Source organism: Phascolarctos cinereus, unplaced genomic scaffold, assembly GCF_003287225.1.
Source record: "Phascolarctos cinereus isolate Bilbo 61053 unplaced genomic scaffold, phaCin_HiC Scaffold_7;HRSCAF=346, whole genome shotgun sequence".
NCBI lineage: Eukaryota > Metazoa > Chordata > Mammalia > Diprotodontia > Phascolarctidae > Phascolarctos > Phascolarctos cinereus.
The window spans coordinates 85,653,916-85,674,070 of NW_027556180.1; the positions used below are offsets into that span (position 1 = coordinate 85,653,916).

Consider the following 20,155-nt stretch of genomic DNA (forward strand, 5'->3'; position numbering starts at 1 on the left):
TGCATTCTACCTTTCCAGTTTAATAAGCTTTTATTAAGTGTCCTACTATGTGTCAAACACTGTGCTAGGTTTGGGGGATATAAAGGTAAAAATGAAACTACCTGCCTTCAAGTCTATATTCTATAGGGAGAGAGAACATGTATACATTTAGGTATATAAACAAAACCAGTACAAGATAAATTTGGAGGCTGGGTCAGTGAAGGGTATCAGCAAAGTCTTTTAAGTTTAAACTGAGCTTTGAAGAATACTAGGAACTGAAAAATGAAGTGGATACAAGAATGCGCTCTACTATAGGAAAAGGCCTATACAAAGGCAGAACTAGAGGAAGGCAGATTTAACTTTTGAATATAGAGGGTTTGTGGAGGGTAGGTTGGGGCCAGATTATGAAGACTGTAAATGCCAGAGATATTATATTTGATTCTGAAATTATTAAGGAGCCACTGGAGTTTCTTATGTAGGGGAATAACGAAGTCAAACCTGTACTTTAGGAATATCATTTTGGTAGCTTTATGGAGGAGCCCTGGCTTCCTGAGATATATTCATATCACCAACTGCCTTTTGGATGTCTCAATCTAGATGTCCTATAGGCATAGAATCATCTTCCCCAGCCCACCTGTCTTCTAGGTTCTGAGCTTTCGTATTACTGCTGTGAGCATTACAATCCTCCCAGTCATCCAGGTTCAAAACCTAAGTGTCATCCTTGCCTTTTCACCCCACATGCCCAATCCATTACCAAATCTTGTCATTTCCCTGCTTTTAAGTCTTTACCTACTTCAATCTACTTTATTCAGTGACCAAGGTGATTTTTCAAAAGTGAAGGCCTGACCATAGCCCTACACACACACACACACACACACACACACACACACACACACACACACACAATATCACAAAAGTATACTTAAGTGGCACCCTATTACCTCCATGGTCAAATAGAAAGTGCCTTGTTTGACACTGGAAATTCTTCATACCGTGGCACCTTTCCAATCTACTTACACTTTACTCCCTACACGCAATCTGCTATCTACCTACATTAGTCTTACTTGCTGTTTCTTCTACACATTTTATCTCTTATCCCTGAGGCTGGCTGTTCACCATGCTTGGAATGCTTTCTTATGCTCCTGACCTTTGCATCTTATTTTCCCTGACCTTTAAGATTCAGTTGAAATTCCTGGCTCTGTAAGATATCTTTCCCGAAGTCCTTCCAGCTGATAGGGCAAGGACTTTTTTTTTTTTGGCCCTTTGTATCCCCAGTGATTGGCTTAGTCCCTGGCACGTAGTGTTTTAATAAACGCTTGTTGACTAACTGAATGGAGGAGAAAATGAAAATCACTGGAGGCATGCCCCTGGAGGAGAGAGGATATCATAAATATGAGTTGCTCTTCTTGAGTAGAAGGACCATCACTTTTTCGGAGACTGAATAGAGGAAAGAATTTGGGATGATGTCAGAAGGTTTTGAGATACAGAGTAGAAGAGAAGGTAAATGATATCAGTGGCTGTGCAGAACATTTGTAGCGGTCTTCTAAAAGGAGTAAAGGGAGAGAATTGGAACACAAGTGTTAGGGAGAGGTTTGGAACATAGTGGGGGATGACAGAGAATCAATTTATAGAGTAAAAGAATTACCTTCCTGCACTGAGTACAAGTTTTTCATGAGTTCTTCAAGCCAGCTGAGTTACCTGCCATTCCTAATATATGTTTGTACTTCTGTTTACACTGTTCCCTTTACAATGGGTATCTCCCCTTCTACCTATTGAATTCCCACCTATTTAAGCTTTGAGCTACCTAAGAAACCTTTCCTGATTTTGTGCCCCATCCTGGTCTCCTCCCTGACCCACACCCCCAGAGGATGGCAATTTTCCCTTGGACTTTTTATAGAAGACATTGTTTGCAAGGATTCTTGAGGGTGGTTTTTTGTTTTTTTGTTTTTTCACCCCAACTCAAATGTCATTGGTTTGGGAACTCCTGTGGAATGGAAACTCCCTCACCTATGGTGACTTGCAATTCAAATGTAATTTATAGTTTTAGAGAATTGCCTGAAGGTATTGAGAAGTTAAATGAGTTGCTGGTGGTCACATTAGTAAATGTCAGAGGATTGACTTGAACCCAGGCCTTCCTGACTCCAGCCTTTTATCCAATACATCATACTATCTCTCATTCTTTATTTTTGTTTAAAAAACAAACGAAAGTCTTTGATGAGTTAACAGCAAAGTTATATAGATGCTTAACAAGGATGCAGAATACATTGATGAGCACAGCTCTCCAGGTCCTCCAGTTCCCCATAGGGATATATGCCCAGATTGGTAGCAAGAGTCATCCACACGGAAGTGAGGAGTTTGTCATGTCCAAAGAGCTTGCTGTCTCATTCTTATGGATTATTTTGTACCATAGTTTATATCATATCCCTTTACTAAACTGTAAGCTCAGTGAGGGCGAAGACTACATTATATAAACTTTTATCTGCCACAGTGCAGTTTACGCAGTAGGTTTTGAATGGATTGTCCCTGGCTGGGCCAGACCAGTTGAGGTGGAAGTTGTAACTTGATATCTACTTCAAAAGGAAAATAGAACCCAACCTTGTCTTCCTTCCCATGTCCCAACTTACTTCTCTCATTTCTCTTTTGTAACAGCCTCAGAGCCAGGTATTTGTAGCAACTGGAAATAAGAGTAGACCCATGGTCGAGAAATGCTCTGAATATGCTTCAGTTCATTGGCTTCTTTTAATAGCTGTTGACTGAAATGCTGGCGTGCCTTCGTTGCTGCCTTCTCCCTGAGGAGACAAGCCCCTTATGATCACAATACTGATTCAGCACTGGGAAAACAAGTGGCATTACTCTGCCCAAACACCACCCCAAAACGGACTTCACACACTCCATTTCCAGTGTCTCATACTTGTGGCTATCATTGACCTCCTAGCTTCCTTAGTACAAAGAGGGGCATATCTTCATAGACAACCACAGAGTGGAAAGGGATCAGAACATCATTTATTACCATCTTTTCAGTTAAGAGTGACCTTTTGGCCCAGAAAATGCCTTGCCCCAAGTCACACTGGTTAGTTACATGGGGACTAGAGAGAAGCCAGGTCTTCTGTCTCTAATACACATTTCATCACCCCATAGTTTCTTTGGTTAGCAGCCTTATTGTTTCCACTTTCAACTGCTCAGATTGAGAGCTGCTCACAGACGATTATCCTTCTCTTGGATATGTTTTCTTGTATCTTAATATTGCTGAATGCTCAAAGTTTATTATTGGTAGGAGAAGGCTTGAAGAGGAGTTTCTTTGGCTGTCATCTCTTTCTACACTACTACATCCTTTACCTATATTCATTTCAAGCCAGAGTAAATTTGAGGTAATGTACATATCACAGTTTGGGGGCAGCTAAGTGGCACAGTGGATAGAGTGCCAGGACTGGAATCGGGAAGACTCATCTTCCCAAGTTCAAATCTGGCCTCAGGCACTTTCTAGCTATTTGTCCCTGGGCAAGTCATTTAACTCTGTTTGCCTCAGTTTCCTCATTTGTAAAATGAGTTGGAGAAGGAAATGGCAAACCACTCCAGTATCTTTGCCAAGAAAACTTCAAATGGAGTTGTGAAGAGTTGGACACAACTGAACAAACCAATATAAGGGGATATTTTTCATATTCTATCTCTGTGTCCCAGTTTTGATGATTGTAAGGAGGACAACTGCCTGCAACTATGCCTACAGTTATAGGAATGCAGGGCAAAGGTCATTTTTTCCACCCCATTCCTCAGCTGTGGTTAAGAGAAGCTCTGAAGCTAGCTGCCAGAGGCACTGTGGACAGCAGAAAGGGATTTAATCGTTCCTACCCAAATATCAGCCTTGGGTATACAAGTGGTGAAAAACACAGACTTCCCTTCAGGGTCTTGTGGTGTTTCATGAAAGAGCTGCCAATACAGAGAAGCATCCTGGAGGAAGCAGTTAAGCCAAGAAGCAGCAGATGACAGTGCCCTCACCTTGGCAGCCTTATCTGGGACTTCCTCAGCTCTCCAGGGCAGGGGTAGGGGGTGGCACAAATGTGCCATTTCCTTTTCCTCTCCATATGGTCAGTCATCTGGTTCTAACAGTCCATCTGTAACTGAAGTGTGAGCCCTCTGGTAGACCTGTTTAACTGACCCCTCCTTGCCCCAGTCCTGATTATAAGGAAAATCAGAGTAATCCTCTTAAGGGCATCAGGTCTTTGTTGGGCCTGATCATTCATCTGGGACTATTTTTAAAATGTGCCAAGTAATTCCGCTATTTGGGAAGGGGGTGCTTCTCCCATTCTACCATCTTGTGTTTCCCCTGGGTACCAAGATTCTTAGCAGAACTCTATCCCCTGGTTAAAATTCCTGGTGGCTAGCTTGCATACGGTGTCGTTGGTTTCTGCCTGAGCTTTTCTGAGCTGAGGCCATAGCTAGGTAGTAGATCTTATTTCATTTATGTTTCAGGGACATGCTGGTTGTGAGTCTCCCTATATTTTCCATCTCCTGAGATTCCTAAATTAGCGAGTTATCAGGGATAGCCTTGCTTACTGATACACATAGTCATACACGTGTCACACGTGCTAGAAATGCCACCTGCTGCTGCTTTGCTGAATTGCTGCTAGACTGCTCCTTCTCTTCCCACTGGCAGTCTTTGGTTCCTTTTGAGGTAGGTTCATGCTGTGGGCCATTTTAGCTCTTTTGTGAGCTAGGCCTACAGCTGTCCCCCTCCTCTCCCCTAGCAAATAATCCCCCAAGTCTGTCTGTTTTTTTTTTCCTTTTTTTTGCAAGGCATTTGGTGTTAAGGGACTTGCTCAGTCACCCAGCTAGTAAGTGTTATGTGTCTGAGGCTGGATTTGAACTCAGGTTCTCCTGACTCCAGGGCCGATGCACCACCTACCTCCCCCTCCAAGTCTATCTTTTTAACCAACTTGATAACTCATAGCAGCCCGAAGAAGAAAGGTGAAACTGGACACCTCTGCCTCTGCAGTCCAGCCCTCTCCCCTTGCCCCTAGGCCACTTACCTTCGCACTTAAACACTGAGCATGCCAGGGAAATATCTCCCTAAGATTCCAAAATCTTAGGGAGGTGTGAAAAACCTGACTTCCAAGTTTTGCCTGCCTGAATCTAAATATCAAAAGATGCTTTTTCCTCCAAAAAAATCTTGGCAAATTTAGGACTAGTAATAGAGACCCCTGCTCCCTTTCTTCTGAGTCACCAGTAACAAGTAGTACCTTTCAAGTTGCGTGGCTGTTTTCTTGGCCTCCTCCAAAGCCAATCTAGCCTCTTCCTCGTTTTTCTGCCTTTTTGCCTCAGCATCCCGCCTGGCCTTCTCTTCTTCCTCTTTCTTCCTCCTCTGGTATTCTAGGCACTCCTCTCTGGCCATTTCCATCAACCTTTTCTCTTCTTCCTCAAGCAGCCTTTCCAACTCCTTTTGCCTTTGCTTCTCTGCCTCTAAGGGACAGAAAACAACAATGATAAGAGCTGGTATTTAATATTTCATTTCAACAACAACCTTGTAAGGTAAACACTATGGAAAGTATCCTCATTTTCAGAAGAAGAAAAGATAAGTTAAATGACTTGCCCTTTGTCACAGATCTGCTAAGTATAAAAAAGCAATTGCAAACATTAGTAATTGCTTTTAGAGGCAGCTAGGTGGTACAGTGCTGGGCCTGGAGTCAGGAAGACCTGAATTCATATCTAGCCTCAGATATTAGCTGTGTGACCCTGGGCGAGTCACTTAACCTGTGTCTCAGTTTCCTCAAAATGGATAGATCAAATGAGCTATTTATTCTTTTTTTTTCCCCTTTTTTTGGCGAGGCAATTGGGGTTTAGTGACTTGCCCGGGATCACACAGCTAGTGAGTATCATATGTCTGAGGCCAGATTTGAACTCAGGTCCTCTTGACGCCAGGGCTGGTGCTCTATCCACTGTGCCACCTACCTGCCCCCAAACGAGCACCATGCCTGACGCATAGTAGGTGCTATATAAATGTTAGCTATTTAGAAAATAATATTTGACTTCAACATCAGGTGTGAAATTACCTTGAAAAAGTTTAGCAGTTTGGGATCATGGGATTTTAAGACCTTAGACACCATTGGCTTAAGTACCAGTATGTTGTTAACCTTTTGGGAATTAACCGGAGTTGAATAAAACATGCCAATTCAGGGGATTGTTGGACAAGGAGGGAGACGAAGGTGAGCAGCCTAGAGCGCTCTTTTCATATGAGTTTTCCAACCAGTCCTGTCCATAACACGTACAAAGAAGTGTAACATACAAGGGAGGGGAGGAGCACGAGTGCACTTCACAAATCAGTGGGGCAGGGATGAAAGAGAGCCTGTGGCCAATGTGTTTCTGGCTTAAATTTGAGATACATTTGAAATAATCCTTCACGAATGATCCTGTCTCAAGGAACTGGGTGCCAGGAAAAGGCTGGCCCTCTCCCACCTGCCCTTCTGGCGTCCTCCTCCTGCTTTTTCCTCTGCATCTCCTGCATCTTCCTGCGGAAGTCCTCCTGCTGCTGCCTGGCGCGGGCCTGAGCTGCTTGCGCTTGCTGCAATTTCCTCCTCTCCTCTTCCTCCTGCTGTCGCCGCTCTTCTTCCAGTCTCTGTTTCTGTAAGCTGAAAAACCCCAGTCTCAGAAAATGGAACGAGAGCCATTAAGATGCTTCAATTGAATGAGCACTTGCTAAATACCTACCATGTGCCAGGCCCACATGGATAATGCACAGACAACAACAATAAAAAATGAGAATTCCTACCCTCAAGAAGCTTCCATTCTGCTGGAAGATGCCTTAGAATAGTGCCACCCTCACTGTGGCTATCCTCTTTGCAAACTAAACCTGACATCCTGTCTTTAGTATAATGGTTCGCAATTTTTTTTCCAGAGTGAGAATCCTTTTTCTTGTCAAAACATTTCCCTGGAGCCTAGGATATTAGTTTCTGCTATTATTATTCATTGATTGAAAAAAATGCATCATAACAAATTACTGTGAATTCATCAGTTCTTTTAATTGCACTTGTATTTTTCCTTTTATAAGCCCAAATGAAACACTGAATGATATTAACATTTAAAAGTGAAGTCACTCTCCTCTATGGGGTTGGCTTTGCCTTCATAGGATTTAAGGGGTGCCAAAAAGGCCTCCTCTCCTGGAATTCGACCAAATAAAAATCCTTTGGAGTTTGTAATTAGCTTCTTTTAAGATATTAATCTGGCTTTCAACCTCACACCGAAACCACTTTCTCAAAAGTTAGCAATGATCTCTTAATTGTCAAAGCTGTTGGCTTTTTCTAAATCCTCGTTCTTCTTGGTCTCTCTGCAGCCTTGGGTGCTGCTGACCACCTTTTTTTCGTGGGTACTTTCTTCTCTCTTAGTTTTGGTGACACTCTTTTTACTTTTTACTTCTCTCACGATTTCTTCTCATTCTCCTTTGCTGACTCACCCATATCCCACTTCCTAAACGTGGCTGTCTTCCAAGACTGTCCTGAACTCTTGTCTTTATGTTCTCTATAATCTCATAGTTGGTGATCTTATCTGCTCTCCTATATAGGTTCAATTATTATTTTTATGCATATGACTATCTGTTCACCCTTAGTTCTTCCCTAAGCTCCAATCCAATCCCCATATCACCCACTGCCTTTTGGATGTTTCAAACTAAATGTCTCCTAGGCATCTCAAACTTAGCAAGTCCCAAGCAGAACTAGTTATATTTCCTTCCTCCCCTGCCCCTTATTTCTATACTTATCTATTTCTGCTGAGGGCATTACTACCTTTTCAATTACCAGTTATGCATGCTTGTTGTCATCCTTAATTTCTCATTCTCCCTCACCTCACATATCCAATCATTTGCCAAATCTTGTTGCTTCTCCATCTAAAACAACTCTTGAATCTATCCCTTTCTTTCTTTCTTTCTTTCTTTCTTTCTTTCTTTCTTTCTTTCTTTCTTTCTTTCTTTCTTTCTTTCTTTCTCTCTCTCTCTCTCTCTCTCTCTCTTCTCTCCTCTCTCTTCTCTCTCTCTCTCTCTCTCTCTCTCCCCCCTTCCTTCCTTCCTTCTAGGCATTGGGGTTAAGTGACTCGCACAGGTTCACACAGCTAGTAAGTGTTATGTGTCTGAGGCCGGATTTGAACTCAGGTACTCCTGAATCCAGGGCCGGTGCTGTATCCACTGTGCCACCTAGCTGCCCCTATCCCCTTCTTTCCACTCACAAGATTACTCATGGGTTACTGATGTTCAGGCCCTCATCACCTCTGGCCTGGATTATTGCAATAGACTAACTGGTTTCCCTGATGCTGTTTCCCCTTTCCAATCAATCTTTCACATAGCTACCAAAATGAGATTCCTAAAGCATAATTCAGACTTTGACATTTTTTCTGCTCAAGAAACTCTAGTTTTCTCCCTAGTACCTCTAGAATCAAATACAAACCTCTTTTTCTGGCATTTAAAACCTTTTACAACCTGGCTTCAGCCTACCTTTTCAGGCTTATTACACATCACTCCTCTTCATACCCTGTATATTCCAGTAAAAGTAGCCTGTTATCATTCCTTATACATCACACTTCATTTCCTGTCTTTGCAAAGGCTGATTCCCATGCCTAGAATGCATTCCCTCCTCAAAATCCCCACTTTGAATCCCTAACTTAAACGCTTCCTGCTACACTAGAGGTTCCCAAAATTATTTTGACCTACTGCCCCATTTAAAAAAAGTTACTCAGTGCCCCCCTAGAAATCTTTCTTTAACCCTTTAATGGTTTTTAAAAATTTGTGTCATTTCAAAAAAAATGACACATCTTAAGTTTAATAATTTATTATAAATTTGTGAGTTTTTTCCTGCCTTGAAATTTTGATGACACAATATTGCATCATGTAACCATATAGTATCTTATCATAAGGAAGTCATTACACATACATACTCCTACATGCCCATGCATGCTAGACTTCCCAAAGCTTGATTGTCAACACTTGCTTGTTAAGACCTGTCAGCAGACTTGACCACTGATCAGCCTTAACTTGCATTTTGTGTGTTTATTTGGAAAGTAATGTAATCACTATGACTTTAACTCTGTTACACAACAGATGAAACACGTTCAAACAGTTTTTCAAATTTTCTTATCTTCCGTTCTTTCCTTTTGCTTTCACCACCCCCTTATTTTTATTCAATGCCTCCCAGTTGTACCCAAGGTTACTGCTGCACTCCTGGATCATTCCAGCACCCCTTAGGGGGTGGTATCACCCACTTTAGGAACCTCCCTACTACATGAAGTTTTTCCTGACTGCCTCCTTCTTCTTCCTTGCTAGCCCCTCTCCACCTTGAAATTCTCTTGTATTTACTTTGTATATATTATATATTTTCCTATATGCATACATATTATTTCCCTCTATAAAATGTAAGTTTTGTGAGGGCAGGAACTCCTGACTTGCTTCCTTTTTTGTCTGTATCCCCAGCACAATGCCTGGTACATAGTAGGCACTTAATAAATGCTTATTAATTGATTGATTGATCAGTTTCAAGGCCTTGAGTTCAAGAGCAGCCCCAGACCCTTACTAGTTAACAAGTCACTTAACCTGGTTTGCCTTAGTTTCCTCAATTGTAAAATGGGGATAATAATAGCACCTACCTAACCAGAGTTGTGAAGACCAAATGAGATAATATTTGTAAAGTATTTAGCACAGTGCCCGGCACATAGTAGGTGCTTTATAAATTCTAACTATCATTAGCTATGATATGATTTATCTGTAAAAGAGTGGTTTCTATCCAGTGGCCTTTCAGGGTCAGCTTCTTAATCTAAAGCTAACTTTTCTAATATTACAAACACCCACAAAGTGTCAGTGGAGGATTTGAACAGGAGTGGGTTATTCCTGTCCATACCCTAAAGAGCTCTTCTCTTCTGTGTCCAGGATTTTCACTAAAATGAGGCCCTGATTCCAGGGTGGCTTGGTCCCCTAATGACTCCTCACGAAAAGAGTTCTCTCTGTGAAGGGTTTCATAGTTTTTTGTAAACTTTTTTAAGATTTAGAAATACCAGGGTCCAATGGGTGAGTGAAAGCTGTTGGACCTCAAGACATCGTCTCTTCGTTTCTTCCCTGTTTTGAAAGGACAACACTTAGAAGCTATGCCAATCAGATGATAGTCTAAACTTTTTTAGAGGCCTGCCAAGAAGGAGATTCCATAGCTTTTTTTTTTTTTTGGCCACCCATTCAAGCACTTAGTGATAATGAGGATGTCTTTCTAAGGGATGTTGTAGCACAGTGAGAAGAATACTGGATATGATGTCAGAAGCCTTGGGTTTTCATCCTGGCTTTGCCCCTTTGGCCAAGCTGGTGTAGACCTTTGAGGCTCAGTTTCCTCCTCCCTTGTGCAATGGGGATAAGAGCATCTGCACTTTGTAGCTCAGAGGGTTGTTGGGACTATAAGGTGCTCTACTATGGGCAGCTAGGTGGCATAGGGCACTGGGCCTGGAGTCAAGAAGACTCATCTTGCTGAGTTCAAATCCAGCCTCAGACACTTACTAGCTGTGTAACCCCTGTTTGCCTCAGTTTCCTCAGCTGTAAAATGCGCTGGAGAAGGAAATAGCAAATCTCTCCAGTATCTCTGCTAAGAAAACTCCAAATGGGGTCATGAAGAGTTGGACACAACTGAACAACAAAATGGGAGCGTATCATTATTAAAACCCTAAGTTGGTCCTTAGGCTCTCTTGGGACAGAGACAAGTCAAATCCCCTTCCTCCATGGAAAGAGGCTAGAACCCAGACTTCACGAGGTCGTTGCCGAGCCATCCTGTGTCCTTCTGCTCCCCACCCCTGCCCTGTTGTAAACCAGCCCGGAGCTTCAGGCCAACCTACCGCTTCTCTTTGGCTCTCCTCCGCTGCTCCTGCTCGAGCTCTTCCTTTAGCTGCTCGAGCCGCTGGTGTTCTTCTTGCTGCTGCCTTTTCTTCTCCTCCTTCTCCCTTCTCCGTTTTTCCACCTGTTGGAGCCTCATCTCTGCCCTTTGCTGCAAGGATCCTTTCCCTGGGCACTTTCTCCTGCTGGTGGTCTACAGGGAGAGCCTGGGAGAGCACAGGAGAGAAGCACCGGGGCAGCAGTTCATTCACGTGCAAGTTATTTTAGCGAGCGAGATCTCCGTTCCCGCTCCATGTTGCCTTTCACCCATGTCCTAAAGCAGATTCCCCACGCCCCCATCAGACTGACCGCTACAGAGGTCTCTGTGAACACATCCTTCCAGCAATGCTGGCCTTAGGGAGACACAGCCGAGGGGCCTGCCTCACATGCAAACCTCACACTCGTGCACATAGTCCGGCAGTTATAGCATTCACTTAACAAGAATATCGTAGGGTCACAGACTGGGAGCTCCACCTGGTCCGACTCCTTCGTTTCACAGAAGACAAAATTGAGGCCCCGGGAGGTTAAGTGACTTGGCCAAAGTCTCACAGACAGTGTCAGAGGAAAGATTTGAAGCCAGGTCCTCTGATCCTGGAAGCAGGCAGTGTTCTTGCCACTACATCATGATGTCTCCTTCTATTTACTGATATACACATATACACACATATTGTACACACATGTGCATGCACATACTTATACACATGTGTACATATACATATGATACACGCCATGCATACATGCATACATTATGTGCGTACATATCGTATATATTATATACATGATCTGTATATGTGTGTATATGTACATATTGTCTACATAAGAGACAGTATATTCATACATATCATACACATATACATACACACGTTATACCCACACACATAAACACACAGATATACACATGTGCACATAGGCATGTATAAGTACCCAACACACATATAATATATACACATACACACATCATACCCACACACATGCACACACACAATGTACATAGCATGTATATGTATACAACACACATCATATATACATATACACACATTAGACCCACATACATTTACCTACAAAGGTATACACATGTGCACTTAGGTATACACACACACACACACCCCATACACATATATAATATAAACATACATATACCCATATACATGCACACACAGATATACATGTGTGCACATATATGTTGTATATGCAGATATACACATACCCATATGCATACACACATAGACATACACATATGCACATAGATATAGAAATGATACATATACATATATAATATATACATACATTATACCCACATATATGCACACATAGATATACACATATATACACCAGCATATGTACACACAATAACAACACACACATACATGTATATATTATGTGTACACATTGTATATTATACACACATGATATGTATATGTGTACATAGTATCTATGTAATAGTACATTAACATGTTAATATATACAGACATATGTAGCAATTGTACACACAACATGTACATTATGTATCTTGTATGAAACATGTATGTGTCATGTATATACATATATGTATATACATATAGATATAGATGCCTATGCATACATATATCTCTATCTCTATCATCTGTCAATCTATGACACTAGGCTAGGCATTGGAGATAGAAGATAAAAAAATGAAATGATTTCTGGCCTTGAGCTTACATTCTATCAGGGAAACAACAGGTATGCATATAAATGAATACAGAATATATCCAAAGTAAATACAAGGTAATTGGGAGGGGGAACTCTATGCTGGGGAGATGAGGACAGGACTCATATAGGGAGTGACACTGAAGTTGAGCTTTGAAGAAAGCAAAGGTTTTTAAGAGGTGTAGGTGAGAAAGAAGTATGTTCCAGGCATAGGAGAATAGCCCTTGGAGGTAGGAAATGGAATGCAGTATAAGAAAACAAACAATAGGCTGAGAATGTGATGGAGAGGAACATATAGGTGGTTCCCCAGAAGCATTCCCATAAAATCACAAAACATTCCAAATTGAAGTCTAGCCAAAAATTTCTCCAATGGGTCCCTGCAACTGCACAGGGCACCTAAAATTTCTCCAATGGATCCCTGTAACACATTAGGCATTCCAAATGGAAGTCTGAATTCATACCGTACTAAGATAAGTAGGTTAGCTAGAGAAGAAATCAAACAACCTTGGAAAAGGACCCACATGTTTGGGGCTTCCAGAAGAGGTGATTAAATACTTGGGGTCAACGTATTCAGAGTTTCTAGGCCATCAGACAGACCTTACCCTATGGAGCTTCAATCCATAAGGCTCTTGGACAAGTTGCCCATACCCATGTTACAATATAGGTATCTAATTGTGCTTAAAAGTAAAATAAAATTAGTGTGGTTGAGCCCCCAGAGAATGCTCTTAATACCTTTATCTCTTAAGTCGTGAGACACTCCTTTAACTGGAGTTCTCTCTGTGGCTCTAGGATCATTTCTAGGTACCCATATTCTAGAGATAGCTCATAGCAGGTTCCACATTCATAATGGACTTTATACAACAATGATTAGTACTTAAGAATTAAACCGTGCAAAAGTTTTTGCAAAGCAATTGCTCTGATTTATAAAAGAAGCACATCAGAAAACTAATTACAGCCTGAAAACTAAAGAAAATACCAAGAGATCCCTTCCCCACTATGCTGTGCTCTGGAAGAGATGCACAGGGGAAAAGGTAAAAGAGCCAGTTTTCAAGATCTCAGAACTTCTTCAAAAGCTAAGTCCTTCCCCAGAGCTGACTTCTAAGAACCCACAGTCCACAGAGTAGAGCCAGCTTTCTTTTCTTTTTTTTTTTAATATAAATTTATTTATTTTTAGTTTTCAACATTCACTTCCACAAGTTTTTGAGTTTCAAATTTTCACCCCATCTCCCCCTCCCCCACCCCAGATGGCATGCATTCTGAATATCCCTTCCCCTAGTCTGTCCTCTCTTCTATCTCTCCCCTTCTCTTATCCCCTTCCCCTTCTGTTTTCCTGTAGGGCAGGATAGACTTCTGTACCCCATTTCCTGTATTTCTTATTTTCCCGTAGCATGTGAAAACATTTTTTTTAAACATATGTTTTTAAAACTTTAGGTTTCAAATTTTCTCTCTTCATCTCTCCCCATCCACCCTCATTGAAAAGACAAGCAACTCAATATAGGTTGTACATGTGCAGTTATGCAAAACACTTCCATAGTAGACATGTTGTGAAAAACTAACTCTATTTCCCTTAATCCTATCCTGCCCTCCCATTTATTCTATTCTTTCTTTTGACCCTGTCCCTCCTCAGAAGTATTTACTTCTGATTACCCCTCCCCCAATCTGCCCTCCTCTCTATCATCCCCTGATCTCTTGTCCCCTTCTCCTCCTATTTTCCTGTAGGGTAAGACAGATTTCCATACCCAATTGAATGTGTATGTTATTCCCTCCTTAAGCCAAATCCTATGAGAATAAGATTCACTCATTCCCTCTCACCTTCCCCTGTTTCCCCTCCACTGTAAGAGACTTTTCTTTTCTGGTTGTTTTGTTTTTGTGAGATAATTTACCCCATTCTACCTCTCCCTTTCTTCTTCTCCGAGTATAACCCTCTCTCATCCCTTAATTTTATTCTCCAGATATGACCCCTTAATCTTCAGCTCACCCTGTGCCCTCTATCTATCTATCTATCTATCTATCTATCTATCTATCTATCTATCTATCTGTCTGTCTGTCTGTCTGTCTGTCTGTCTGTCTGTCTGTCTGTCTATCTATCTATCTATCTATCTATCTATCCATACATATAATTTTTCCCCTGACTAATACTAACAAAAGACTCATGAGTTACAAATATCATCTTTTCATGCAGAATGTAAATGGTTCAACCTTAATAAGTTTCTTATGACTTCTCCTTCCTTTTTAACCCTTCATGTTTCTCTTGAGTCTTGTATCTGAAAATCAAATTTTCTATTCAGCTCTGGTCTTTTCATCAAGAATGCTTGAAAGTCCTCTGTTTCACTGAATGTCCATTTTCCCCCCTGAACGCTTGTACTCAGTTTTGCTGGGTAGGTGATTCTTGGTTGTAATCCTATCTCCTTTGCCCTCCGGAATATTATATTCCATGCCCTCTGGTCCCTTAATGTAGAAGCTGCTAAATCTTGTGCTATCCTGATTGTGTTTCCATAATGCTTGAATTGTTTCTTTCTGGCTGCTTGCAATATTTTCTCCTTGGGAACTCTGGAATTTGGCTACTATATTCCTAGGAGTTTTCCTTTGGGGATCTCTTTCAGGAGGTGATTGGTAGATTCTTTTAATTTCTATTTTGCCCTCTGGTTCTAAAATATCAGGGCAGTTTTTCTTGATAATTTCTTGAAAGATGATGTCTAGGCTCTTTTTTTTTTTTTATCATGGCTTTCAGATAGTCCAGTAATTTTTGAATTCTCTCTCCTGGATCTATTTTCCAGGTCAGTTGTTTTTCCAATGAGATATTTCACATTGTTTTCAATTTTTTCATTCTTTTGAATTTGTTTTACAGTGTCTTGATTTCTCATAGAGTCACTTTCTTTTCCATTTGGCCAATTTTGCTTTTTAAAGCATTCTTCTCCTCATTGGCACTTTTACCATTTGGGTTAGGCTATTTTTTAAGGTGTTATTTTCTTCAGTATTTTTTTGGGTTTCCTTTAGCAAGCTATTGACTTGTTTTTTTGTGATTTTCTTTCATTACTTCAGTTTTTCCACTACTTCTCCATTTTGAGCTTTTCCATGGCCTGGGACTGATTCATATTTTTTCCTGGAGGCTTTGGATATAGGAGCTTTGACTTTGTTGTCTTTTTCTGGTTATGTTTTGATCTTCTTTGTCACCAAACTAAGATTCTATGGTCTGACTTTTTTTGCACTGTTTGCTCATGATCCCAGCCAATTATTTGACTTTCAAACTTTTTGTTAAGGTAGGGGTCTGCTTCCAGTGTGGAGAATGTACTGTCCTAAGCTTTGGGGGTTTTGTGCAGCTGTTTTCAGAGATACTTCTAAGGACCTGTAAATTTTCAGTTCTTCCAAGGTGGTATGATCAAGGGTGAGGTGTTTACTCCTTTCCTGGCCTGTGCTCTGGTCTGTGAGTGACCACAAGCATTCTTTTCTGTCTTGGAACTGTGAGGAGAATTTTCCCTGCACAGCCACTACAAGCTCCACCACACCAGTGCTCCTCCTCGCCCCAGGACCACCACCCAGAACTGTGACCAGATCTAAGCACGGGCAGAGTAAGAGAATCCTGCACCAGCAAAAAGATCCTTGCAATTCCCCTCTGATCAGCCCCTCAATTCCCCTTCAGTCTGTGGGCTGGAAGCTCCAGAGGCAGCCGCTGCCCCAGGGCTACGCTTGGGAAATAGGGCTGGGACAGACCGTTCTTCTCTCTCACCACCACAGACTCAGACTTTTCCTACTGATCTTCTAAGTTGTCTTTGGCGTTCATGGGTTGAGAAATCTGGAAACCACTTCAGCTGCCCTCAGTTCAGTCCTCTGAGGCCTGCTCCAGGTTTGCTGAGGCCTGTGTGCCCATGCCAAACTACCCTCTTCTCCCAGCCTGGCGTGATATACCTTTCTGATCAACCATTCAGGTTGTCTTGGGCTGGAAATTTGTTTTACTCTGTCTTTTTGTGGGTTCTGTTGCTTTAGAATTTGTTTAGAGCCATATTTTTACAGGTATTTGGAGGGGTTTGGGGGAGAGCTCAAGCAAGTCACTACTTTTACTCTGCCATCTTGGCTCCGCCCTCCAACTACTAAAAGTAATTATCTTATCCAGTGGTCATGCAATTCACTTGCATGTCATAGCATCGTCTTCATGATGTCATGGTCCTCTTTGAGAATGAAGGACAAACAACAGCAACCCTATTATATTATTAAAGGAAACTTCTTATATTTTGTTATTTGGTTATTTAGGAAAATTCCACAATCTGATAAAAGACTCACTGCCTTGAGTATGTCTTCTACCCTAATAATTCTGGAGAGAGGCTAAGATAAGATTGTGAAAGTTTTTAAATGCCAAATGCAGGTGGACTCTTCCTTCCCTGCAGCCTTTATAAAGGCAGAATTCACTGTCATTGACATAAAAACCACGATCATAAAACCAGAAGATGAAAAAAAAAGTTTTTTAAAGAATGTATCCTTAAAGATAATTCCTTGGGTTGGTATCAAGGTGTGAACAAATCCTTTGTCAAGCTGGCTGACCACACGAATCCAATATGGCATCAAGCTACAGGCCAAATTCAAGGGCAGTGGATCAGGGCTAATATCTCACCTGTAATTCAAAATGTGCAGTTCGAGTCAATTGAATAGCTATATAGGTAAAGCACGGTGCTAGGTGGAGGGGCTACTACAAAGACAAATTTAAAATAATCTCTGCCTTCAAGGAACTTACATTCTACTGGGATCTTTTTAGAAGATAGACCTCTTATAGCTTTGAAAGGAGTGAAAAATGTCCTATTCTTTTTTTTTCTTCTTATGAACAGAATTTTTATTATCATTATAAACATCTGAAAGCAAATGTACAATGACATAAATATACATAGGTTATGAGATCACTTCTCAATGGTCTTCTCAGTAATGCACAAGATTGTGACATTGTCAGCAATGTGTTCTTGCAGTGCAAATAAGAATTATAAATGTAAGCTGTCAGTACATCTTAATTTTTGTTTAAAATCACCTATTCATTTCTTTTTTAAAATATATTTTATTTTTCCCCCAATTACATGTTGAAACAATTTTTTAACATTTGGTTTTTTTTGAGGTTTTGAGTTCCAAATTCTATCTCTCCCTTTCTTCGTCCCCTCCCCGCCTCCTAGAGATGGCAAACAATCAAATATAGGTTATACATGTGCAATCTTGTAAAACATTTCCATATTAATCATTTTGTACAAGAAGACTTGAATAAAAAAGAATGACAGAAAGTGAAAAATAGCATGCTTCAGTTTGTATTCAAACAGTGTCAGTTCTTTCTCTGGATGCAGATAGCATACTTCATAATGAGTCTTTTGGGATTTTCTTGGATCATTGTATGGTTGAGAGTAGCTAAGTCATTCACAGTTTTTCATCATACAATATTGCTGTTACTGTGTATAACATTCTCCTGGTTCTGTTTACTGCATTAATTCATGTAAGTCCAGGTTTTTCTGAAATCATCCTGCTTGTCATTTCTTTCTTTTTTTTTCCTTTTTGGTGAGGCAATTGGGGTTAAGTGACTTGCCCAAGGTCACACAGCTAGTAAGTGATAAGTGTCCGAGGCTGGATTTGAACTCAGGTCCTCCTGACTCCAATGCCAGAGCTCTATTCTCTGCACCACCTAGCTGCCCCTGCTTGTCATTTCTTATAGCACAATCATATTCCATTACAATCATGAAATCTGGTATTCTTTATAGTCTGTTATATCGTCAGAAGAGTTTTCTTACCCATACCTTATGATACTTCTGGAACCCAAGTCTAAAATGACCAGCACAAGTCTAGAGCTGCCCTGGAAGGGTTTATTTACTATGTCTCAGGCATAATACAAAGGATGCCTTGATGAGTTTGAAAACTTCTTAGGGCTATTTATCCATTTAGAACCTCAGCTAATTTTACCCACTCTTTTGTTTATACTCTTTGCAGATTTTTTCTTTAAAAAAAATTAAAAAAAAAGAATACTGTCTCTTCAAAACTTCTATCAATTGGCCCATTAATAAAACATAGCTGACTTTTTATCAATGTCTTTAGAAATCTTAGAGGTGATTTAAAAGAAATCTTAAATCATGAAACCATAAAGCATATTTGGTCATGAACCAGGATAATATAATGATAATACCATATTTATATTTTTTACAATGAATAAAAAGAAATAGAAAATATGCTCCAATCTTCACTCGGCCCATCAGTTCTCTGTAATGTTTGGCACATAGTAAGTGCTATGTAAATGTTAATTATTATTATTATTACTATTACCTGGAGGTAGATAAAATGTTTTATCACGAATCCTTTGGAATTGTGTTGGTCATTGGGTTGATCAGTTTCTAAGTTGATTATCTTTACAATATTGCTATTACTGTTTAAATTGCTTTTTTTTTTAGTTCTGCTCACTTTATTTTGTATCAGTTCAAACAGATCTTCCCAGGTTTTTTCTGAAACTACCCACTCCATCATCTTACACAATAGTGGAACACAGTAGTGTTCCATCACATTCATATATTATAACTTATTTAGCCATTCCCCAATTGATGGGCACCTCCTCAGTTTCCAATTCTTTGCCACCACAAAAAGAACTGCTATAAATATTTTTGTATATATGGGTCCTATTGCTTTCTTTTATCTTTTTTGAAAATGTATGTATTTTGGGGGCAGCTAGGTGGCACAGTGAATAGAGCACTGGCCCTGGATTCAGGAGGACCTGAGTTCAAATCCAACCTCAGATACATGACACTTGCTAGCTGTGTGACCCTGGGCAAGTTACTTAACCCAATTGCCTCACTTAAAAAAAAGTATTTATTTTTAGTTTTCAACATTCACTTCCACAAGATTTTGAGTTCCAAATTTTCTCCCCATCTCTCCCCTCCCCAATGCACCCAAGACAGCATGCATTTTGATTACTCCTTCCCCCAATCTACCCTCCTTTCTATTATACACTCCCCTCTCTTATCCCCTTCTCTTTCTATTTTCCTGTAGGGTAAGATAGATTTCTATACCCCACTGCATGTGTATCTTATTTCCCAGTTACATGTAAAACAATTTTTAGCATTTGTTTTTAAAACTTTGAGTTCCAAATTATCTCCCTCCCTCCCTCCCCACCCACCATCATTGAGAAGGCAAGCAATTTGACATAGGTTATATATGTGTAGTCATGCAAAACACTTCCATAATAGTCATATTGTAAAAAACTAACTCTATTTCCCTTCATCTTATCCCATCTGGTTTATTCTGTTCTCTCTTTTGAAGTGTTTGCTTCTGATTACCCTCTCCCCCAATCTGCCCTCTCTTCTATCATCCCTCCCTCTCTTATCCCCTTCCTCCCTATTTTCCTGTAGGGTAAGATAGAGTTCCATATCAAATTGAATGTGTATGTTATTCCCTCCTTAAGCCAAATCCAAGTAGAGTAGGGTTCACTCATTCCTTCTCACCTCCCCCTTCTTACCCTCCACCATAAAAGCTTTTTCTTGCCTCTTTTATGTGAGAAAATTTACCCCATTCTACCTCTCTCCTCCCAATACATTCCCTTCTCACCTCTTAATTTTCTGTTTTAGATATCATCCCTTCATATTCAACTCACTCTGTGCCCTCTGTCTATATGTACTCCCTCCAACT

At 40.6% G+C, this 20,155-nt stretch overlaps 1 protein-coding gene across 1 annotated transcript in view; it reads right to left on the minus strand.

The window, feature by feature from the left end:
• Positions 1-861: 861 nt before the first annotated feature.
• The window catches only part of KIAA2012 (KIAA2012 ortholog), a 162,921-nt gene continuing 143,627 nt past the window's right edge, over positions 862-20,155 (minus strand). The window contains 5 exon segments of the mRNA XM_078147661.1: positions 862-2,768; positions 5,214-5,433; positions 6,427-6,599; positions 10,819-10,967; positions 10,969-11,022. Of these exon segments, the coding sequence (XP_078003787.1) occupies positions 2,609-2,768; positions 5,214-5,433; positions 6,427-6,599; positions 10,819-10,967; positions 10,969-11,022 (756 nt within the window). The 3' untranslated portion in view covers positions 862-2,608.